General features: G+C 36.5%; 6 protein-coding genes across 6 annotated transcripts; 5 read left to right on the plus strand and 1 right to left on the minus strand.

Annotated features, from left to right (window-relative positions):
• Positions 1–4,059: 4,059 nt before the first annotated feature.
• Positions 4,060–4,910, minus strand: LOC113339628 (major latex protein 146-like). Its single transcript, XM_026584872.1, has 2 exons — positions 4,665–4,910; positions 4,060–4,538 (listed from the first exon to the last, which is right to left on the minus strand). The coding sequence occupies exons 1-2, from the start codon at positions 4,867–4,869 to the stop codon at positions 4,264–4,266; spliced, it is 480 nt and encodes a 159-aa protein (XP_026440657.1). The 5' UTR covers positions 4,870–4,910; the 3' UTR covers positions 4,060–4,263.
• A 2,588-nt stretch (positions 4,911–7,498) lies between these two features.
• LOC113339636 (major latex protein 146-like) lies at positions 7,499–8,824 on the plus strand. The gene is made up of 2 exons (XM_026584879.1): positions 7,499–8,204; positions 8,325–8,824. Exons 1-2 carry the CDS (start codon positions 8,000–8,002, stop codon positions 8,597–8,599), a joined length of 480 nt encoding a protein of 159 aa, XP_026440664.1. The 5' UTR covers positions 7,499–7,999; the 3' UTR covers positions 8,600–8,824.
• Positions 8,825–9,896: 1,072 nt separating this feature from the next.
• On the plus strand, positions 9,897–10,765 carry LOC113339644 (major latex protein 15-like). The gene is made up of 2 exons (XM_026584886.1): positions 9,897–10,168; positions 10,264–10,765. The coding sequence occupies exons 1-2, from the start codon at positions 9,964–9,966 to the stop codon at positions 10,536–10,538; spliced, it is 480 nt and encodes a 159-aa protein (XP_026440671.1). The 5' UTR covers positions 9,897–9,963; the 3' UTR covers positions 10,539–10,765.
• Positions 10,766–18,220: 7,455 nt separating this feature from the next.
• On the plus strand, positions 18,221–19,540 carry LOC113322257 (major latex protein 15-like). The gene is made up of 2 exons (XM_026570317.1): positions 18,221–18,613; positions 18,695–19,540. The coding sequence occupies exons 1-2, from the start codon at positions 18,409–18,411 to the stop codon at positions 19,261–19,263; spliced, it is 774 nt and encodes a 257-aa protein (XP_026426102.1). The 5' UTR covers positions 18,221–18,408; the 3' UTR covers positions 19,264–19,540.
• A 363-nt stretch (positions 19,541–19,903) lies between these two features.
• On the plus strand, positions 19,904–21,039 carry LOC113322264 (major latex protein 15-like). The gene is made up of 2 exons (XM_026570328.1): positions 19,904–20,227; positions 20,324–21,039. Exons 1-2 carry the CDS (start codon positions 20,023–20,025, stop codon positions 20,845–20,847), a joined length of 729 nt encoding a protein of 242 aa, XP_026426113.1. The 5' UTR covers positions 19,904–20,022; the 3' UTR covers positions 20,848–21,039.
• An 883-nt stretch (positions 21,040–21,922) lies between these two features.
• LOC113275087 (major latex protein 15-like) lies at positions 21,923–22,398 on the plus strand. The gene is made up of 2 exons (XM_026524526.1): positions 21,923–22,108; positions 22,228–22,398. The coding sequence occupies exons 1-2, from the start codon at positions 21,923–21,925 to the stop codon at positions 22,396–22,398; spliced, it is 357 nt and encodes a 118-aa protein (XP_026380311.1).
• The last annotated feature ends 117 nt before the right edge of the window (positions 22,399–22,515 follow it).

Genomic DNA, 22,515 nt, shown 5'->3' on the forward strand with positions numbered 1-22,515 from the left:
CAGCTTTTAGCTTATATTCGGGTAAAGAACTGTAAGGGTTGTGACCAGTTTTTAAACATCGTTCTTCAATCCAATTCTTCTCTAGATCGTTCTCACGTTCATCTTCATCATCACTGTCGAGTGTAGGAGAAACTAGCTTCTTCTTTGAATGACCTATGAACCCTTCTTACGGTTTCTTAATGTTTAAAGTACGCAATACATCGTTAGGTACTTCATCATTCTGTAAAAACTGAAGTGTATCGTTTTTAGTTTTGTCTTCTAAGTCTACAAGCTCAGGCATATCCAAATCTATAGTTATGTGTTTTGCAACCTTGAAAAGCTGATTCTGCATTGCTTCAAGCTTGTTATCTCTTAACCCTAATTTTTCCTCCATGGACTTCTCAAGAGTTTCAGTAATGTTTTTTGCCAAAATCTCGGTATGAGATTTGATGAGAGCTTCGATTGCTGCTAGAGTAACTGGTTGAGCAGTCATATTTTTTTTTTTGTTTTTTTTTTGTGTACTTAAAAGGAATGAAAAGGTGTTGCGGAAGCGAAGTGAAGGATCAAGTGATAGGATGAAAAACCTAAAACTAAGCTCTGATACCAACTAATGTGGAACAAGGTAAAAGAAACCAATACTAGATTGCTATAAACAAGAAGAGAAGAGAATTCAAGCAAGAAGAGAAAGATAAGTTTTGTGTTTAATAATTTGATTGAGTAATAGATAGCTCTTACAAGACTTAATCTAGCCTTTATATAGGCTTGAAGAATAACTAAACTAGGAAACAAAAAACTAAAAGGAAATCTAAAAGAATCCTAAAAATAAGAAAGACTGAAACTAGGAAACCATGGAAGCCAAAACTCTAAGCGGAATCTTCTGGAATTGTAGTATGCCCTACATCAAGTCACATCCACTGCAAAAAAAAAATGTCTAGATCGATAAACTGTAATCGTTGCCTGTGATTATAGAGAAGAGGTTAAATTTACAAAACATGATGTGAGTAAACAAAGTCTATGACATATTTAAATGTATTGATGTGAACATAGAGTAAAAATAGATGGAAGCATGTCATCTCTGATGTTAAAGAAAATCAAAATGAATGATGTATTGGCGAGTCACGTTTGATGAATTCAGGCTAAAGTTGTGTTTAGATTGCACATAAACACCATCGATGTTTGCTCCATTTCCTGTCACATGCTTACTTCTAATACAATTCTGCTTACCCCTTAATCTTTCAACTGAGAACACTAAGCACTACAGTGAAACCCTATCTGCATTGCACAATGGGCATGGACACACTATTCTGTTTTGCAAGCAATTTTTTTCTCCCATTGATGCTTCAGTGGAGTGCAACCAGGCGTCTAGCTCCAGAACCACAAAAATCCAAGACTCATCGACCATGCTCAATGTCACGAACTGGTCCAATCAGAAAATGAAAAAGGTCATGTCTTCCTTTTTATTTCAGAGTTTTTTCTCCCTGTTTAATTATGTATAAATGTGATGAAATTAAATGACTATCTTTTGCAACTGTATACATAGCAGCAGTGGGAAAACAAAACTTCTGTTTAGGCCTCCTTAGAATCTCGAGCATCATTTAGCAGGCTAAACATCAAGAGTTGCAAAGTTCTGCAGAAAAGAGAATAAGACGGGAAAATGATCGTAGTGTTTACCGAAATTCTTGATGTAAATGAAAATTTTGATTTTAGTTGGAATTACTTTTTATCTAAATAGATATTTTTGATTGAAAACTTCGATCATAGTTGAAACATAATGGCAGCCGCATCGCGCGTGCGTCTTGGCTAGTGTCTATTAATGTCAATGAGATGAGACAAAACCATCCAAAGCTTCACTTGAGACATTCCGTGTATTCCCTGAAACATTTGCATTAATGTTCCCTGACACGTTCTGTAAACCATCGCCAGAAGTGTCCGCTGCTGAGTCTCCAGTGATTATGGTGCTTCCCCTGCCGTCCGGACTCTCAGTGGTCATGTCACAATTTAGGTCAGATGGGAATAATTCTTACTGTAGCGTAGAAGTCGCCGGACTTTCATTCAACTCAATCTGGTAGTTTCCATTACTGTTGTCTACTGAAACAGCTGTGTAAGGAAATTTATTTTCAAAGAAAACTACATCACGAGACACAAAAAGATTGTTTCGTTTCCAAATCAAGCAACCTCCAACCTTTTTTTCATAGGATAACCAACAAAGATACATCACGACTTCGTAGATTAAACTTGTTACGATCACGGGGCACGACACTTGCATAGCACAAGCATCCAAATACTTGAATAAGAGAATAAATAGGAGGCTTTCTATGTAAAAGTTCATAAGAGTTTTACCATTAAGCAAGATAGTAGGCTTCCGATTAATAATGTAAGCCGCACTTAGAATGCATTCACCCCAAAACCGAAGAGGTAAATTTGCTTGAAATTGCAAAGCACGCGCCACATTAAATATATGATGATGTTTGCGTTCTACTCGCCCATTTTGTTGTGGTGTATCTACACATGAAGTTTGAAATTCTATTCCATTTTCAGAAAAAAATAGAATCAATGGACGAAATTCCGTACCATTATCACTGCGAACCTGCTTAATTTGTCTATCAAATTGTGTCCTCGCCATAACACAAAAATTCTGAACATTCTGCACCACCTTAGTTTTATATGCCATCAAATAAACCCAAACACAGCGAGAATAATCATCAACAATAGTAAGAAAATAGTGTGCACCACAGGAAGACAAAGTACGATACGGACCCCATACATCACAATGAATTAAATTGAAGATGTCATCAGCTTTATTCGCACTAATAGGAAAAGGAGTACGAGTTTGTTTAGCTTCATTGAGAAACTTCTGACAATCGACTTTATTCATACCAGGAAGTAAATAAGTAATCTTATTAGAATGATGACCCAAACGCCGATGTCATAAGTAATAATCTTCACCAATAGTAACTCGATTTTCCATAATCTGCGCTCCACTGTGGAAGATATAGACCCCGTCTCTTTCCTCACCTACACCAATCACCGTCCTCGTAGTGCGGTCCAGTATCACACACAATTTATCAGTCAAAGTGACAATACATTTCAAATCTTTAATTAAACATGCTAACGAAATCAAATTGCATTGAAGATCGAGAACCAATAAAACAAGGAATAATTTCATATTGTTTACAAACACCACAGTGCCTTCGTATGAGGCATGGGAGTATGTGCCATTGGGAAGCTTTACGGAAACAAAACCTATTTCATGAGTGTTAAATAAAAATTATTTACATCCTGTCATATGTCTTGAAGCCCCTGTATCAAGCATCCATTTACCAGAAAGCTTCTCCTTCGAATCATTATACGAAGTTTTAAGTATTTGCACAATGGTTTTCCATTGTGTATCAGTAAGAAAAATAGCAAGACCCAATCAATCTTGTGACCATAGAAATCATCCACCAGAGTTAGTGGTTGTGATTGCTACATTAGCTACAACAATCATGTTATTAATCTTAAACACAAATTTCTAATTTTAAATTAAAAAAAATAAGTCTTTCACGGCTCAGATTTCATGAAATGACAAATAGAGAAGATGAAGGTTTTGTATTATCAAAAAGCTTCCACCATTACAATCGGGTGCTCTAAATCTAAAATAAAGAAGAAACCCAAAAAAAGATTTAGACTGAAAATAATATCTTTCCTAACCAACATACTTCCTAACCATGTATACAATATATGTACAAATATTCATATCTCCAAATATTAACAGTATGCATCTCGGATGCCCAAAACAACAGAGCCAAACTCAAAAGCCAGAGCATAGAAGTGGCCGAGCCACATGTTTCTTAGGGGTGGCCAAGGCATCCCCAAGATTTTCAAAACCTTATACAACTACACTGTCCACACGTATACTCTCAATCTTAGATTTTCTAACTTCGTGTATCTGGCCCCTCCAAAACAATTACTAAGCGAAAATTTCTGTATTACACCTTCATTATTTTCCTAACTTCCATTTCAAACAAGACCCCGATGCAGAAAAAGCACTATAGAAAACATCTTTGCGTCTTTTAAAGCATGAATTTGGATATGATCCTGTAAAGAAGTAACACAAAGCTCTTATATAATTGCACTCATAAAATGGTTGTTATACGAATAGCTCATGATGAGTACTCTTTTACAAATATTTCACACAAATCAAACAACTCAAAAGACTTGAGTACTGGCTTATTTATATGCATACGCGCAGTACTGCCATAATTATCACACCAAACACTGAAATGGGCCATCAATTAAGGTAGTTTAGTCAGAAGCGCAAAGGTGAGAGTTCAGGTCTTCAATGATTTGATGGAACAAAGCTAGATATGGAATAGGAACCGGAGAATCCTCGTTAATCTTCTCATAATCAATAGTCCAACTCACAATGCTTCCCTGACCACTAGGCTTTGGATTAACTACAAGTGTTGCATCAAATTTCTTGTAATCATTAGCCAAATCTCCTCCTACAACGCTGTGATGTATTGTCCTTGTTTCATCAGTGTATGTTGTTGTTTCCTTGACAATCAGTTCTTTACCCTCTGAAACCACAAGCAAGAACATACTAAATATACGTTAAACAGGATTTAAGTGCATGATTTGAAGTGAAAATATGAATATAAATCAAAGAGGTTATTTTGTGTGTCAATTTATACGTATATGCATACCATGAAGATAACCCCATTCCTTGACACAACCAGAAGTAATTCCATGTCCCTCGACAACTTTGACGCTTGTGTAAATATGAGATATTGCATCTGGAATGTCTTCGTGGTGCTTAAAAATTGTGTAATATTTGTCAGCGTTGCAGTTAACCTCCAATTCGGTCACCAGTTTCCCAACTAGACCTGAGATGGTATGATGATGAGCCATTGTTGAGTTTGCTTGTTGCTACACTTGAATGATAGCTCGCTTAAGCTTGTTCGATAAAATTGATTTTAGTTTAGTAAGTTTATATAGGAAACTAAGTGTTGGAATAAATTGATTAAAAATGATGACTTCATTAATACACAAAATTGGTTAAAAAGATCAGAATCAACAATTTTTGGGTGAAAAAGACATCTAGATTTTGATACCGTTTAAATGGACAAAAATGTAAAAATAGCCAGCATGTAAACAGTTTCTATCTACACATTTTTCAAATATTTTTTCTTATTTTTAGTTTACATCAGGATGCATCCAGTTTCATCCTCGCTATTTTTTAAGTTTAAGCCAGGACGAATCCAGTTTCTTCATTACTATATTTTTGGTGTCCATTTCACTCATACTAATTTTTACTCGTCCATTTTAACCATGTTTTAAAAACTATTTTCAAGTTTCCTATAGTTTGGTTATGTTAGAAAATTGACATCGAAAACGTGAAATGATGTGAGGATAAACATGTCAACGGATCCTCATAGCATCACTACAAAATAGAAGGTCTCTTGGGACGGCCAAAAAGTGTCCCAAGAAGCCCTAAACCCCGTCCCAAGAAGCATTTGTGACGGTTTTGTGTCCGTCCCCTATTCTACCGTCACTAATACTTTTTTGTCATATTTTCTTTTAGAAACGGCCTAAAAATAGCCTTAAATTAATTATCCCGTGACCTATAGGGACGGTCAGACCATGAACGTCCCAAATAACCGTCTCTAGGGACGGTTTTGAAAAAATGACCGTAGAAGCCACCTGTTTTGTAGTGCATTGACAAGTATATAATTATATCTAAGAATTAGGCAAATTGCCTGGACCCGTATGGGAGCATTTTCGATTTTTCTACAGTGGGGATAATTGTACTTAGTCGTCGAGTAGTCTGCATCAAACAGTCCAAGGACCCAAGAGTGGGTTAAACAACACACATCAAATTGTCAAAGGAAAACAACCAATCTGTATTGTCAAAGGATAATTGTACTTAGCCGGAGAGCCAACTTATCAACAGTCATGGCCCATTCATATTTTTTATAAAAAAAAATGGTCTATTCAGATATCTATCAGGGGATTTCTTTTCAATAAGGTTGTTCAAGCTATATTGACAACATAAAAATAAAATAGAAATTTAATATATGAAATGTTCAATTTCTACACAAGACAGCTCTGAAGATCATAGAATGGAGATTTTTTTTTTTTTGTCTCTCTTTATCGTGATAATATGCTTAGGTATCTGACACTGACTCTTCCATCGTGATACTTGCTGGCCCATGAAAAAGCCTCGTACACGGTTACACGTAAATTTGAGAATTTGTGCACGCCTTGACGTGGGGTCTTTGCTTCCATCTCTTGCCTAGACAATATTGGCATCACCTTTAATAAATAAGCAGACGATTATGCTATCTTGCACGATTTAATAGCCAGTGTGGGGGTTAATCATTTTATAAGGAGTGTAGACAGTTTATGGCAAGTGCGTGTAACAGCGTCACCAACCAATTGGCGGGTTAAGGTTATATATGTTTTCGCACAAACACCCTACAAATATAGGAGTAGTATTCACCGACTCGCAACTGGACAAACTGTTATATCTTGTTTCTTCTGTTTCTTCTTCTTCAATATGATGCTGTTATTGCACTTTCTCATCATGCTTCCTGCATTCATCTCAGGGCTAGAGTTTTGGTGTTAGTATCTAAAATTCAGACGTAGGATTTTGTTATTTTGATGTATGTCGTGCAAGACAAATATATCTTTTAAAATGGTCGACAGCCTGAGTAGAGGTGTAAAACATGCGGGCCCCGCACAGCCCTGCCCACGAAGTCACGTGTTGCGTGCTGTGCTGGAGTGTGCCAGAGATTCAGACGTGATGTGTCGTGCCATAAAAATAAACATGTTGTGCCGTGCTGTGTTGTGCTAGCTAGCACACTTATTTTATGTTTTCTAAAATAAATATTGTTGAGATATTTTAGTTAGTACATGTATTATTACAGAAATAAATTAGCACAACTAAAATAAAATGTCAAAAATTGGCTAAAATAAAGATTATTTTGTGAAATCTGCATCAAATGTGATGTATTGTGTAGTATTTTATGCATGATGTGGTGTGCTTTCTTCGCGTGCTGTGCTGTACCGCGTGCTCACACGTGTTGTGTCTTGCTGATATGCCTATATGTATGGCACAACACAACATATTAAACAAACGTGTTGTGCCCGTACTGGGCCGATCACGTGTTGTGCCGTGTTGTGAACGTGCTGGCCGTCCCAGGTTACACCTTTACCCTGACGTATGCAGTACTCCCTTCGTCCGCAAATTAATGAGTTTTTTCATATTGCACAATTCTTAAGGAAACAAGAATTTAGAAAACATAAAAGATGATGATTTTTTTTTCTATATATCCCTATGTTTAACAATCTAACAAAATTCCACACGTTAAATTGAAGATGATAGACATAGGAAGCTCAATCAAACCGACACGGCCAGTCTAGCTAAATAAGATAGCTAGAAACCTGACTTTCTTACTTGAAATCAGAAGTTCAACTTCAGAAATTCCAAGTCTGGGCTTTGAGAATTAGTGATCTCTTCATATCTCCACTAGTGTTTCTAGAAGAACATGAAAGCAGAAAAGCTAAGCATACGGATTAATGTCGCATCACCGTATGGAGCGCAGCAGTCTATCTTCACGAGAGAGTTTTTAAAGATACTGTTCTTAGGATTTTCCTAGTACGACTGTTAGATGAAAAAGCTGAACTACGTTGTCTATCCTTTTATGTAATGTTAGGTCACTTAATCCTAGTATATCTCATCATAGTACTAGGGGGTAAAAGTCATCACTTAGTACAATCTCACAAAATCTTTTCTTGTCTCAAAAGGTTGTCTTATTCTTTCCAGATACACAGTTGATGAGTTGAACGATTGTTGTCCTTAATACTGTGCTTTACGGGTCTTGTCCATCGATTAATCAATACATTCCTGTAGTTGCTGGTTGTTTCTATATAAACTCATTCAGCTATAACATCAGTTTTCATCACAATCACGATCATCCAAATATTTAGCTAAGCCAACAATTATAATTCAGTATCAATCACTATATCACTATCAGCAATGGCTCAGCCTCAATGTATTTCAGGTCTATCTGGGAAACTTGTGACTAAATCAAATGTTAACTGCGGTGCCAACGATTTTTACACAATTTTTAAGCAGCATGTAGATGTTCCGAAAGCGATACCTCAAATTTACAAGTGCGTGAAAGTTGTTGAGGGAGATGGAACTACTTCCGGTTGTATCAAGGAATGGGGATACCATTGTGGTATGCATAAATCAATCTTCATTATTAATACACAAAAATTGTCTTATTAATATTCTTAATCTCTCGATATTGTAAGCTTAAATTTTACTTACGATTATGTTTATGTCTGTTCGCTCCCAGAGGGTAAGGAACTGATTGTCAAGGAGAAAACGACATACACCGATGAAACAAGGACGATATGTCACTGCGTAGTAGGAGGAGACATAGCAAATGAGTACAAGAAATTTTATGCAATTCTTGTGGTTAATCCAAAGCCTTGTGGTAATGGAAGCATTGTGAGTTGGACTGTTGATTACGAGAAGATTAATAAGGATTCTCCAATTCCTATTCCTTATATAGCTCTGTTCGCTCGGGTCATTGAAGGCTTGGACTCCTACCTCTGCGCTTATGCTTAAATTATCGATGGGTTTGCATATATATCATGGGAGAATCCTAGGGTCCTGCAGATGGTAATAAAACTATAAATAAGCGTGGACTTGCCAAGATTCTACCTTCTACCTTATCATCAAGGCTTACATATTGCATGTCTGCGTGGTTTGTTTCGTATTAAATGAATAAGTTAATTATCCAAGTCGTTTGGAGTGTTTCTACTGTTTATAATGAACAAGTGATTTATCTAAGTCGTTTGAATTGTTTGTTTTTGTTTATTAAATTCTCATCATTAACTCGTTTAAGAAATTTATTTGCCAAGGGAGAAAGGTTTATGATTTTATTAAAGAAGAAAAGAAAATATGCAACACGCTCCTGGTAGATTCATAGTTCAAGAGAGTGACATCAATCACAGCCAATTTCTGAATGTGCCACTCTGTGACGCCAAAGAATGATAGAATAGCTCGTAATTTACTGTTTAGACAAGGGATTCATAAGAAATTAAGAGATGTTGCTGGGCGGGCTCCTATGAGTTCAAAAACAAAAGAACTTACGGTCCTACGAATGTGGGCGCATGCACGGTCCTACGAATGTGGGCGCATACTCCTAGACAATGTTGAGTAACATGGACACTTCAATTTTGGGTTGATATATATGCATTTGAGACGGCACGATTATGAATTTTTTTGGCTATGCTCAAGCATTCTTGGTTCTTGATTTTTTTCTTGAAGTTAGAAGATCAGAGTTTATTACTGTAATAAAAAGAAAAAGAACAGAAAAGTAAGTGCACACTAAGGGTTGCGACATTAAATGCATATTAGAAAAGTATCACTTAATTTGGGACGAAAATAAAAAGAAAGATGAGTACTAATTTGGGAATGAAGGGAAGTATAAGTTTTTTGGTCGGTAAAAAATTTGGTGCTGGTGAGTTTCGAATTCATGTCAGTTGTAATATTATCACCCAATGACTTTACCACTGTGTGGTAAAGTGACACCCGTGAAGGGAGTACCATGCGAAGTTCTATTTCAAGAAAATTCCAAATGTTTAATCTTAAGATTAGAAGTCGTCCCGGCTTTACGGATTAGTGATCTCTTCAAGACTTCAACTGCTTCCTGATTTTCCAAACAACAAAGAGACAAAAGAAAGCAGAGCACTCAGATTAATATCGCATGATCGCATCATCATCTATCGGCCACGTACGACTGTGTATTAAGTACGACTGTTAGATGAAAAAGTTTAACTACCAATAATGAGTTGAATGATTGTTGTCCTAATGGCTGTTCATTCCTGTACTTGCTGGTTTCTCCTATATAAACTCAGTCAGCTAACAGCAATTTTCATCACAATAAAAATCATACAAAATATTCAGCGCTAAGGCAACAATCAGCAATGGCTCATCCTCATGGTATTTCAATTCTATCTGGGAAACTTACAACTGAATCACATGTTGACTGCGATGCCAACAGCTTTTACCAAATATATAAGCAGCATGTAGATGTTCCAAAAGCGATACCTCATATTTTCAGGTATGTGAAAGTTGTTGAGGGAGATGGTACTAAATCCGGTTGTATCAAGGAATGGGGCTTTCATTGCGGTATGCATACATCTTAATCATTACATAAAAATTGTCTTATTTATATTTTCAAATCTCTGCACCTTACAGTGATATTTATGTTTGTGTGCTTTCAGAGGGTAAAGAACTGTTTGCCAAGGAGTCAACGACATATACCGATGAAACAAGAACGATATGTCACAGCGTTATAGAAGGAGACTTGATGAATGTTTACAAGAGGTTTAATGGAACTCTTATGGTTAAGGTTAAGCCTATTGGTTATGGAAGCATTGTGAGCTGGACTGTGGATTATGAATTGATTAATAAGGATTCTCCGGTTCCCTTTGATTATGTAACTATGTTCTCTCGGGTCATTGAAGGCTTGGACGCTTACCTCTGCGCTTCTGGTTAACTGATTGATGGTTATGCATGTCCACCGGTATATGTACTGCGTACCGTGTTTGGTAATAAGCTAATATAAGCCTGGACATGCCCAAAATCTATGGTCGACTGTATCATGAAGGGATTATATCGAATGTTTTTAATTTTATTTTTATTTTTGTTATAAATAATAAGGTATACATATCAAATTCATTTGGTTGTTTCTACTGTCTATGAATTTCATATCATTGGCCTGTAGAGAAGTTTCTTTTGAAAGAAAAAGGTTTATGATTTGTTGCAAAAGAAAAGAAAGCCATGTGGCAAGTTCTGTATGGATTCACAGTTAAGTGAGCGCCGTTCAGTTCACATGACACTTATTTTTTTGATCGGCTCACGTATTTGCTTCAATGTGAATGCTACCACTTTTAATACTCACTTATTCTAGTCTCCCTGGACTTGCAGTTAGACCTAAAAACTTTTTCTTATGGCTCATGTTATAAGGTTTATGGGTGTATCTCTTTCAGCGATAGATGACTTTGTTACTTCTTTAAGTTCATTTCTCAAAGATCGAAGAGATTGCTCTTGGTCATCACATACTTTTTGAAGAATACTAAGTTGTTGCGAAGATATCGCCATCTTGTTTAAATAAGTTCTCTTCTCTTGGGACAAGGTTTTATTCTCATCTGATAAAGTTTCCATCCCTAAATTAGCTTTAGTTAAAGAATAAGAAAGACGAGATACTTGATTACTTAATAAATCTTATCTTTGAATTAATTGGTTATTTTCATTGGTAAGATTAATTATATGATCAAGAGAATATGAGTAGAGGTTATCTAATTGGTTATATTGATCCATCAAGATTTCTTTATCAATATGGGCTTCTTCAACAGCAGATTAAAATTGATATCTCTCCATTATTTGTTTCTGGTTTAAAGCTTAACATGCGAAAGAGGGATTTCAAGGATAATTAAATATGGGAAGGATAAAACCATTAAAAAGGCAAATTAAAGACACGGATAAGTAAATTATACCTCTTAATTCATCATTCTTCTTGCGAAAATTTTCACGATCCAGTAAATCATTCTGAAGCTTCTGATTTTCGAGACGAAGAGCATTACATTCTTTTTCTAAAGCTGTCTGCGAAGCAGCTCTGTCAGAACCCAAATGCTTGCTCAGAATTTCGCAAACATTAGACTTGATAGGATCAATAGAAGACTTCTTGACATCATCCAGAACTTCAGATAAACTTTGAAGGCAATATCTATCCCTTCCACTTTCTTTCGAAATAAGAAGAGACTTAGGTAAAGAACTGGTAGAGATAGAAGGTTAAGAAACATTCTCAATGGGAAGAGAAGAAGTTTCATTCACAGCAGGATCGACAAGGGGAGTTTCAATCATTGAGAGGTCAGCTGAAGAAATGAAGTCTGAGGCAGCTTTTTCGCGAATTGGAGATAAAGGTTTATCTTGCGAAGATGTCGCAGAAGATTTAGAAGAGATGAGTAAGTGGAAGGGAACAAAAGTTGGAACAGTTTTAAGGTGGAGATAAATTTGATGACGCAATGGACCGTTGGGAGATAAAGGTTCTTGATTGGTTTATTAACATCTTTATCACCCTGCGAATTATAATCCAGATAAGAAACAAAGGCAACAATATTGTTATTATAAAAGGATAGTGTTTCTTACTACCTTCTCATTCGCAGACTTTCTTTTATGCGCAACAACCTTATGTTGCGACTTGGGAATGTTAGGGTTCTGAACTGTAAATCTAGTGTTGGAAGCGCTTTTGCTGAAATAACAAGAGTATGGGAATCACATAAACAACATCAAATAAGGCAATAAACAAGATCAATTTCAGCAAAACTCATAAAGAAGAAAAAAGAAAACTAACCTTGATGAATCCATGGAAGATAATAGCAGGGAGATTGTTTCGAAGAAAATTGTGAACTATGAAGATTTGCAATAATGGAATTTGCAGAAGAACGATGAAGTTGCAGAGAAGATAAAAAGAAAGAAGAAGAGAATGAAAAGGAATATATATAGAGGGAATTTCTCCTCGAGAAAATAAACACGATTAATACGGAAAGATATAAGAGGTTAAAAAGTAACGGTTACAAAAGACGTGTCGAGAAATAAATGGAAGAAAGTGTGATAAATGCAGAATATGAAAAGATAAGCAGCTGCGGAATTTCTCACATCATTCTCTACTTTGCAGAGAAGATATGAGAAGAGGAAAGATGTAGGATCAGAATCTCGCAATGACAACGTTTCAGTGAAATTATCAATGACACAGCACAACAGCGTCACAGAACAATTTCAGAAATGATAAAATAAATGACGTCAACTAAGATCACGAGAAAGATATGATAGTCCTGCGAAAATTAGAGAGTTTGCAAAATTAACATTTGGAAGGTTGCGAGAATGTTGCATACCATACCCGAAAATAAAGGACATATTAGCTCTTATCCACTACGTATTTCCTTATAAATAGTCGTTCGAGTTGTAAAGAAGAGAGAGATATTTTTTGAGTAAGAAACAAGTAAATAGGAGAGAGAAAGTTCAGAGAAGAGATCATTCTTGATTTCTTTATCTTTTCTTGTAAGAACCTTCAAAGATTAATCAATAAAATTAAGAGTGTAAACCTAAAAATGAGTTGATTAACAATGAAATCATATGATGGGTTTAGTGTAGGATTTACTGCAACTACAAGAATTGTACACCAAACTGATTATCAATGTAATGGTTTTATTGCTTCCGCGTGTGCTCTCCTATCTCTTGCTCGATCCTACATTTGGTATCAGAGCAAGGTGAGAGGAAGGGAGAGGAGAAGGAAAGAAAGATTGAAGCTGTGTTTGGTTGGAGATAGAGTTCGAGAAGATTTTTTTTTAGTTTTTCAGGTGGTAAAGAATTGTTAAAAGAAGTAGTTGCGCAAAGTATTTGACGAGTTAAAAGAAAAAGATTGTTGCTGCCAGAGAAAGAACTTGGAGCAAGATGAAGAATTTTATAAAGAAGGAAAAGATGTTTCTTCCTTAGATTTGGAAACAGAGACGTGACTGTTTTTCTGTTGATGTTGTTAACGATGATGGAGTCAGAGAAAGAATACTGGAGATTGGAAAGCAAACATGGTATGCTGGTGGTGATCGCGATGGTGACTGATAAAGAGCCCGAGATGAAGTATAAGACAAGAAGAATATGAGTTTTTGGTATTTGTGTTCATCCATTCACAGAAGTATAAGATAGATACCATAAAGGTTAAGTTGTTGCTGTTGATTTGTTGGAATATCGGTGTTTGATTAGTGAAGCTTTGGAAACTAGGGTTTGTGAGAATCTGAGCTCGAGTTTGATAAGGGTTCCGAGAAAACACCTGAATTTTTATCTCTGATCTGAAGGGAAGATGGAGATTAAAATTATAAAATGTTTGGGTAAACGTTCATCAGGTTTATCACGATGTAGTGTGTTCTATTTCGATGGGGTACATCTCTGAATTTTTCCGAGAAGATAGAGAAGCAGATGGCGCTGTTGGTGATGGAATGTTGAAGAAAACAAGGAGTTTTTGCTAGGTGGAGTTCGAGTTGGTGTTGATCACAGAACTGTGGATTCTGTTAGTAACGTAAAAAGAAGAACCCAACATTACGCTGTTCACCAGGAATAAGTGAGCGACGTTAAAAAAAATGAATTATAGAAAGTTAGTAACAATATATAAGGTGTTACAAAGAACAATAACATTCAGAGAATTGTTATAGAAGAATTGTTACAGTTGAACAGAAGCGTGACAGAAGAAAAGGTCGCAGTTTGTGATAATAAGTGTGATGATAGGTTAAACAATAGGTGTCAGTCTTAACAGGGGTTGCTAAAAGCAGTTTTGTGAAAGGTGATAGTATGATGTGATTATTGTTGATGGTGAAGTGAACTTGGGTTGCTGCGGCAGAGCATTAAAGTTTTTTTTTTTTTTGGAAGAAGAAGAAGCTTTGGGTGAGTGGTTGTTTCAGAAGGGTTAAGTTATGGATTCGAAATAAACTCAATAGAAGATCAAAGTTGGTATTGCAGTCAAGAAGGATTCGTACAGTTTGATTAAGGTGATCAAATTCAAGGACTTAGAATGACAAGGAATGTTGGTGATGTTTGAGCTTAAGGGAGTAAGACAACATGTTGGAGTTTAAGCTCAAACATGTTGAAACAAAGGTGTGGTTGAAGAGTTTGTGGCAGAAACTTGGAAATCTTACAAAGTGTGGAAGACTTTGTGATAATTATTGCTTGTGGCAGAGGCATAACAAGAGAAAGATTGTGAGAGAATCTTGTGAAATAAAGAAGTGTGAAAGTTTCGACTCTATCAAGCGTGACTAGAACAAAGAATAAAATAGAAGAAGAAACAACAGTTTGGTTGTGAAGAAAGAGAGGAGTAATCACCATGAGGTGATGAGAGAGTGAAAAGAAGAGACGTCGCAAGGTTGTGATCGTGAGAAGTGAAGCAATCCCAGTGTGGGGATTTGGCTAGAGTTGTGTGAAGCAATCCCAATGGGGATTTGAATAGAGAAGTGAAGCAATTCCAGTGTGGAATTTGAGAAGAGGGTGATCAACAAAAGGAGGTTATAATACCTATGAGTTTAGAAGAACATCACAACAATTTACAAGGTTGTGATCGTGAAGATATGGCATCATGTGTACTTTAGAAGAGAAGAAAGGTTTGTGAACTTTGAGAAGATATGTTCTAGACATCACTAACTGACAGTTTTGACTCTTGTTAAAGTAACATGTGAAGAGAAGATCAAGAGATGAAGATGGTCTACAATGCTCGGTGATAAGTTAACAAAATTTGTTTTTGTGTTCCGCTGCGATGCAGAAGAATGTGAAGGAAGAAAAGAGGTTTGTGAATTTTTATTCGCTGATCTTATAGTGATGACGGAATTCCGGTATGAGAAAAGACAAGAACGTGTTGACGTTTATCAATGAAAGAAGAGGAATGTAAAATGAGAAAAGACAAGGACGTGCAAACATCGATCAATGGAAGAAGAAGGTTATGGAATTCTCGTTAAATGATATCTTGATTTAAGGGAGGATGTTGGAAGTTAAACCAAGATATGGTGATTTGGTTTGTGGATCAACATATGATGTTGATCCAGTCCAAGTGGATCAACTGCTGCAGTTGACGCAGTCAAGTTGGATCAACATATGATGTTGCTGTGTTTAGAGTTTTACTATGTTTAGAGTTTCTTTGTGTTTCTAGAAGTGTGCTTTATTTAGAGTTTGTTTTTATTAGGTAAGTACTTTGAGTGATCGTCAAGTTTGTGAGACTATAAATAGACTATTGAGCCATAAGAATTATACACCAAACTAACTATCAATGTTATCATTTTATTGCTTCCCGTGTGCTCTCTCTTGCTCGATCCTACAAATTACTTATCATTTCTCTCGCAAATTCATGTTAAGGTTTATTCAGTGTTGATGCATATCGATCATCTACGGTTTTATTTACTATACATCCTGTAAATTGAGATTTTACACGAACACATGTTAAAGAATGTCCACAGAATTGGACTCGCGGTAGATTAGAAGGGTTGTCCATTCTACTATTAATTATCCCACAAAATCTTTTCTTGTCTCAAAATCTATTATTCTTTCCGGTTAGATCTAGTTGAATGATAGTTGCCAAAAATAGTAAATACAGCTCATTATTGAGTCATCAGAACCCTTTTCAATCAATTCATTAGTGCTTGCTGGTTGTTTCTATATAATAAACTCATTAGCTCACATCAATTTTCATCACATTCACCCTAAAATCAAGCCCTAAGGCAAAGAAAATTATCAACTGTCAGCAATGCCTCATCCTCCTGGTATTCGAGGTCTAGTCGGGAAAACTGGTTATTACTTAATCGGAGGTTAACTGCAACGCCTAAAAGTATCACATGATATATAAGCACCAAATAGACGAACTCCCAAAGCGACGCCTCATATTTACACGAGCGTGAAGGTGTATCAAGGAATGGGGCTATCTTCATGGTATTTGATGTCTAGTTGGATTGGAGGTTAACTGCAACGGCTACAAGTATTACAAAATATATAAGCACCATAAAGAGCATGAATTTTATTGAGGGACATGGAATTACTTCCGGGTATCAACATGGTAGGCTTTTTTTTTTGTTTGATCAGACAGCTGTGTGGTAGGCATATTCCTTAGCCAATACACAAAATTATTTTATTTATGTTCTTATTACATCAATTTATTTTTGTGTGCATCCAGAGGGTAAAGAAATGACTGTCAAGGAGAAAACGACATATAACAATGAAGCAAGGACGATAAGTCATAGCGTAGTAGGAGGAGCAAAACATTCCCAATGATTACAAAAGGATAGTTAATCCAAAGCCTAGTGGTCATGGAAGATTAATGAGGATCCTCCAGTTCCCATTCCTTATCTAGCTTTGTCCCATCAGACAATTGAAGACTTCAAGTCTCACCTCTGCGCTTCTGATTAAATTATTAATGGATATGTAAACCGGAAACATATCCAACGTTTTGTAAATGGCTAGACCTATTTTCAACTTATTAAATGCGTGCTTACTTGCACGTAGGTTTGTTTCATCTCTTTTCATTGAGTGTTTTTCGTCTACCCAGTTTCTGTAATTTCTAATTAAGTCATTTGGATTGATACTACTATCTATAATTGGCTAGGCTCGTTCTCCCTGTACATAATGAAAAAGTGATAAACCTCTTCATTTAAACATACTTTGTATCTGTATTCACGATAGAAGAAAAAGAACTCCCTGAAAGTTGAACTCGAGCTCGCTTTGAAGTAAGCAACTAAAAATTGCCCACGAATTGAACTGTTTTCACTGGTAAACCTCAACAATGACATCGATTTGAAAACGGAAATTATAATCATGACTCAAGCTAGCTAACATCAATATCATATTGAGGTACGACGTATGGGCTAATGTTCCTGTTAGGCTTCAAGGATAAGTTAAATGATGTATTTAATTTCAACATGCTTTCGTAATTAATTTCAACATTTTCAGCCTAGTATCACATCACAATACTAGTGGTTAAAGGTCAATTTATAACTACAACGTCACAAAATCTATTCTTGTCTCAAAATCTCTTATTCTTTTCCGGATAGATTTAGTTGAATGATCGTTGCCCCAAATACAGAACTCATTATTAGGACATAATCCTTGGGACATAATCCTTTAATGAATTCATTCCTGTAGTTGCTGGTTGTTTCTATATAAACTCATTCACACAAGATAATTTTTCATCACAATCAGTATTAACTATCAGCAGGGAGCTGTTTCGTCACTGTTTCTGCGGAGGAGAGTTGGATCCAACTGTGCCGTATCAAAACATGCAAGTTACATTTCCACCTTAAAGAAGAAAATTCAGCAGAGAGATACATGCTGAGGGTGTTACCAACTATTCGACGTAGGAAGTGCAATCAAACCTCACTTTCATCCTTGAAATCAGAAATTCACGTCTCCGCTTTAAGAATAATCAGTGATCCATTCAAAACTTCAACCGTGTTTCCAAATGTCGCATCGTATAGGTCAGGACAGTGTATTCCAGGTGAAAATTGTGAATAAGACTGTTGATAGGATTCTCCTAAAGGGGATTCAGAAAGTACGACTGTTAGATCAAGGAGTCCTCAAAATAGACGTTTTGGGCCTTGTATATCTTATCGCAATACTAGTGGTTCAAAGGTCAATTTATGACTTTCTTGTCTCAAAATATCTTATTTCTTCTGGATATATCTAGTTGAACGATCGTTGCCGCCAATTACAGCTCACTATTGAGTCATCAGTAGTTCAGCACAATTTCATCAATTCATTCCTGTAGTTGCAGGTTGTTTAATTCTATATAAGCTCATGAAATATCAGTATTCATCTAAGGCAAGAATCAGTATCAACTATCAGCAATGGCACATCACAATTCCACTTCAGGTCTAGTTGGGAAACTTGTTACTGAAATGGAGGTTAACTGCAACGCCGAAAACTATTACCAAATATTTAAGCAGCATGAAGGCGTTCCAAAAGCAATACCTCATATTTTTACGAGCATGAAAGTTCTTGAGGGACATGGACTTACTTCCGGTTGTATCAAGGAATGGCACTATCTTCATGGTATGCATGTGTTATTTCTGAATGTCTTGATATCGTAGGCTAAAATTTTATTTAAGTTTATATTTATGTCTGTGCATCCAGAGGGCAAAGCACTCAAATTCAAGGAGACCACGACATATAACGATGAAGAAAGGACGATATGTCACAGCGTTATAGGAGGTGACTTGTTGAATGATTACAAGAACTTCAGTGCGACACTTCTGGTTAAGGTTAAGCCTATGGGTCATGGAACTACGTACCTGGCTCCGCCAGCGCAGCCAGCTCCCAAGCAACATTTTAGCCAACCAGCCCAGCCGGCATCCAAGCATCATCATTTTAGCCTTCATAGGCCTCATTTAAACCAACCAGCACAGCCAGATTCCAAGCATCATCTTAGTCTTCATAGGCCTCATTTAAACCTTTGCAAGACCATTTCACACTGCCCACTGACCGGCCGTGTCTTGGGTGTGCAAGATTCTTCCCCACCTGCTCCTACCTACGTGGCTCCGCCAGTTCCTACATACGTGGCTCCGCCCATGCATGGAAGCACTGTGATGTGGATTATAGATTATGAGAAGATCAATAAGGATTCTCCAATCCCCGTTCCTTATCTGGCTTTCTTCCATCAGATCATTGTAGACTTGAACTCTCACTTCTCCGCTTCTTATTAAATTATGGATAGATATGCATGCCCACGGATTTATATATATGTATGCAACGACAATCACAGTGTCTTGTGTACGATATATGTGTGGAAATAAAAAACTATATATAAACGTGGACATGCCAAAAATCTATTTTCGGCCTAATCAAGGCTTTACTTATTGCATGTGTATGAGTGGTTTGTTTCATAATACTAGGGCATATGAATAAGTGAATGAATTATGTAAGTCATTTGGATTGATTCTTTCATGTTATAATAAGATAAAAAACAAACATTCAGAATAATGTCGGCATCGTATGGGCCGCGACAGTGCATCACTAAGTACGACTGTTAGATCAAAAAGTTGTACTTCTTTCTCTATCTTTTCTCTTCAAGAGATTCTAGATTTATCCACGTTTCATTTTCCTTTTTCTTATTAATAAAAAATTTGTGATTAAAAAAATAAAGCCGCTAACTGAACAGTACTTGTGTAGCTTTGATTTGGCTCAAAAGGTCCTCAAAACAGACATTTTCGGGATAGTCATCACAATACTAGTGGTTCTAGGTCAATTTATAACTACAGTGTCGGCACAAAATCTTTTCTATGATTCTATCTCTTATTTCTTCTCGATAGATCCAGTTGAATGATCGTTGCCCCAAACACAGCTCATTATCGAGTCATCACCCTTTAATCAATCCATTGATCTTGTAGTTGCTGCTAATTTTTTCTATATAAACTCAATTAGCTAAGATCCATTTTCATCAGAATCAGCATCAGCTACCATCAATGGCACATGGCCATAGCACTTCATGTTTAGTTGGGAAACTTGTTACTGAGTTGGATGTTAACTACAACGCCGACAAGTATTACCAAATATTTAAGAACCATGAAGAGGTTTCAAGAGCAATACCTCATATTTACAGGAGCATAAAAGTTCTTGAGGGACATGGAAAGACTTCCGGTTGTATCAAGGAATGGTGCTATATTCATGGTATGCTTACATCTTAATCACTAGCTACACAAAATTCTTTAATTTCATAAATCTCTTCATATCGTAACCTTAAATATTATGTCTGTGTGCATCCAGAGGGTAAAACACTGATTCTCAAGGAGAGCACAACATATAACGATGAAACAAGGATGATATGTCACAGCGTTGTAGGAGGAGATATTGCAAATGATTACAAGATGTTCAATGCAACACTTCTGGTTAAGGGAAATTTTAGTAGTCAAGTTGTTGCAATTGCCCACCCACCCCAGCCGACTCTCATCCATCATTCTAGCCTTTGTAGGCTGGCTCATAAGTCTCACGTTAGCCTTAGTAAGCTGGCTGAGAAGTCTCATCTTAGCTTTGGCAAGCGGGAGCACAAGCATCATTTTAGCCTTAAGCCGATTTTGCACAACCTGGCCGGCTGTGACTGTGACACGCGAAGGCAAGAGTTTAGTCCACCCGTTCCTACGTACGTGGCTCCGTCCTTTCATGGAAACACTGTGATGTGGATCATAGATTATGAGAAGATGAATAAGGATACACCAGTTCCTGTTTCTTATCTAGCTTTCTTCCATCGGATCATTCTAGACTTGAACTCTCACTTCTGTGCTTATGGTTAATTATCACTGTCTTGCGTATGGTATTTGTGCGGTTATATATATATAAAAACTATATATAAATGTGGACTTGGCAAAAAATCTATTTTCTGCCTAATGAGGGCTTACTTATTGCACGTGTATGTGTGGTTTGTTTACAAAATAATTAAGAAATATGAATAAGTAAACCGTACAAGTCATTTGGATCCTTTCTTTCTGTTTATAAATTCTCATAGTATGTATTCCTTTCGTAATTGATCAGTTCCGCACATTCCAAAGGTGTTCTTCATTTTAATCATTTTGTGTTTTTTATGCAAAAAGAATAGCTAAGGTTCAATGGGTGCAGTGTACATTCCCGATAGGCTCAAAGCAATATAATTCTGCTTCAGAATTCTAAAAAAAAAAAAAATGCAGATAAATTGGGTTGTGCCAGCACGGGCATAAGCATAACATGTGAATTTTCCCAGCACGGCACAGCATGTTAGCTTAATGTGTTGTGCTGGGCCTGGATAATCAGCACAGTGGCACAACACATCACGTGGTACAGCACGGCACAACATGCTAACAAAACACGTTGTATCCACGGATACCTAATATTGATGTGCTCGGTCCTCGAGTGAAAAATCGAATTCTTGATGAGATGAATGGCACTCTGGTTGACACAATAAACGATGAACCTTTTTTGCTTCACACCGAGTTCTGTAACAAGCCTCTTCATCCATATCATCTCCTTGCAACTCTCCGTAGCGGCAATGTATTCTTCCTCTGTAGTAGACAATGCCACACATCTATGTAACTTGGACTGCCAAAACACACCCCCCTGCATAGGTAAATAAGTAACTCGATGTAGATTTGAGATTGTCTTGAACACCTGGCCAATATGAATATGTATAACCCACTAACTTTGTCTTATCACCACCATAGCACAAACACATATTAGAATTACCCCTTAGATACTCTGGCTTGCCCCAAAATCAGCTCATTATCGAGTCATCACCCTTTAATCAATTCATTAATCTTGTAGTTGCTGCTAATTGTTTCTATATAAACTCATTTAGCTAAAATCAATTTTCGTCAGAATCAGAATCAACTACCATCAATGGCACATGGCCATACCACTTCATGTCTAGTTAGGAAACTTGTTACTGAGTTGGAGGTTACCTACAACGCCGACAAGTATTACCAAATATTTAAGAACCGGGAAGAGGTTTCAAGAGCAATACCTCATATTTACAGGAGCACAAAAGTTCTTGAGGGACATGGAAAGACTTCCGGTTGTAAGAAGGTGCTATATTCATTGTATGCTTACATCTTAAATATAGCTATACGCAAAAATTGTCTTCTTTAAATTCTTAAATCTCTTCATGTTGTAACCTTAAATATTATGTTTTTGTGCATCTAGAGGGTAAAACACTGATTCTCAAGGAGAGCACGACATATAACGATGAAACAAGGATGATATGTCACAGCGTTGTAGGAGGAGATATTGCAAATCATTACAAGATATTCAATGCCACACTTCTGGTTAAGGGAAACTTTAGTAGTCAAGTGGCTGTAATTGCCCACCCACTGTAGTTGTGAGAAATCTCACAACCACACCATATATGAAATGTATACAACAATCTAAGTAATTTCCATAAGAATCATAAGAACATTCATTAAAATCTTTAAATTGAATACAAAAAAATAAAG

This window comes from Papaver somniferum, chromosome 1 (genome assembly GCF_003573695.1).
Source record: "Papaver somniferum cultivar HN1 chromosome 1, ASM357369v1, whole genome shotgun sequence".
Classification (NCBI taxonomy): Eukaryota; Viridiplantae; Streptophyta; class Magnoliopsida; order Ranunculales; family Papaveraceae; genus Papaver; species Papaver somniferum.

Bases quoted from the DNA above. Each gene is read 5' to 3' on its own strand.
- LOC113339644 (XM_026584886.1), top strand. From the start codon at position 9,964: ATGGCTCATCCTCATGGTATTTCAATTCTATCTGGGAAACTTACAACT. The intron at 10,169-10,263 runs GTATGCATACAT...GTGTGCTTTCAG, and splicing joins GGAATGGGGCTTTCATTGCG to AGGGTAAAGAACTGTTTGCC.
- LOC113339628 (XM_026584872.1), bottom strand. From the start codon at position 4,869: ATGGCTCATCATCATACCATCTCAGGTCTAGTTGGGAAACTGGTGACC. The intron at 4,539-4,664 runs GTATGCATATAC...TTGTGGTTTCAG, and splicing joins GGAATGGGGTTATCTTCATG to AGGGTAAAGAACTGATTGTC.
- LOC113322264 (XM_026570328.1), top strand. From the start codon at position 20,023: ATGGCACATGGCCATAGCACTTCATGTTTAGTTGGGAAACTTGTTACT. The intron at 20,228-20,323 runs GTATGCTTACAT...GTGTGCATCCAG, and splicing joins GGAATGGTGCTATATTCATG to AGGGTAAAACACTGATTCTC.
- LOC113275087 (XM_026524526.1), top strand. From the start codon at position 21,923: ATGGCACATGGCCATACCACTTCATGTCTAGTTAGGAAACTTGTTACT. The intron at 22,109-22,227 runs GTGCTATATTCA...GTGCATCTAGAG, and splicing joins AGACTTCCGGTTGTAAGAAG to GGTAAAACACTGATTCTCAA.
- LOC113339636 (XM_026584879.1), top strand. From the start codon at position 8,000: ATGGCTCAGCCTCAATGTATTTCAGGTCTATCTGGGAAACTTGTGACT. The intron at 8,205-8,324 runs GTATGCATAAAT...GTTCGCTCCCAG, and splicing joins GGAATGGGGATACCATTGTG to AGGGTAAGGAACTGATTGTC.
- LOC113322257 (XM_026570317.1), top strand. From the start codon at position 18,409: ATGGCACATCACAATTCCACTTCAGGTCTAGTTGGGAAACTTGTTACT. The intron at 18,614-18,694 runs GTATGCATGTGT...CTGTGCATCCAG, and splicing joins GGAATGGCACTATCTTCATG to AGGGCAAAGCACTCAAATTC.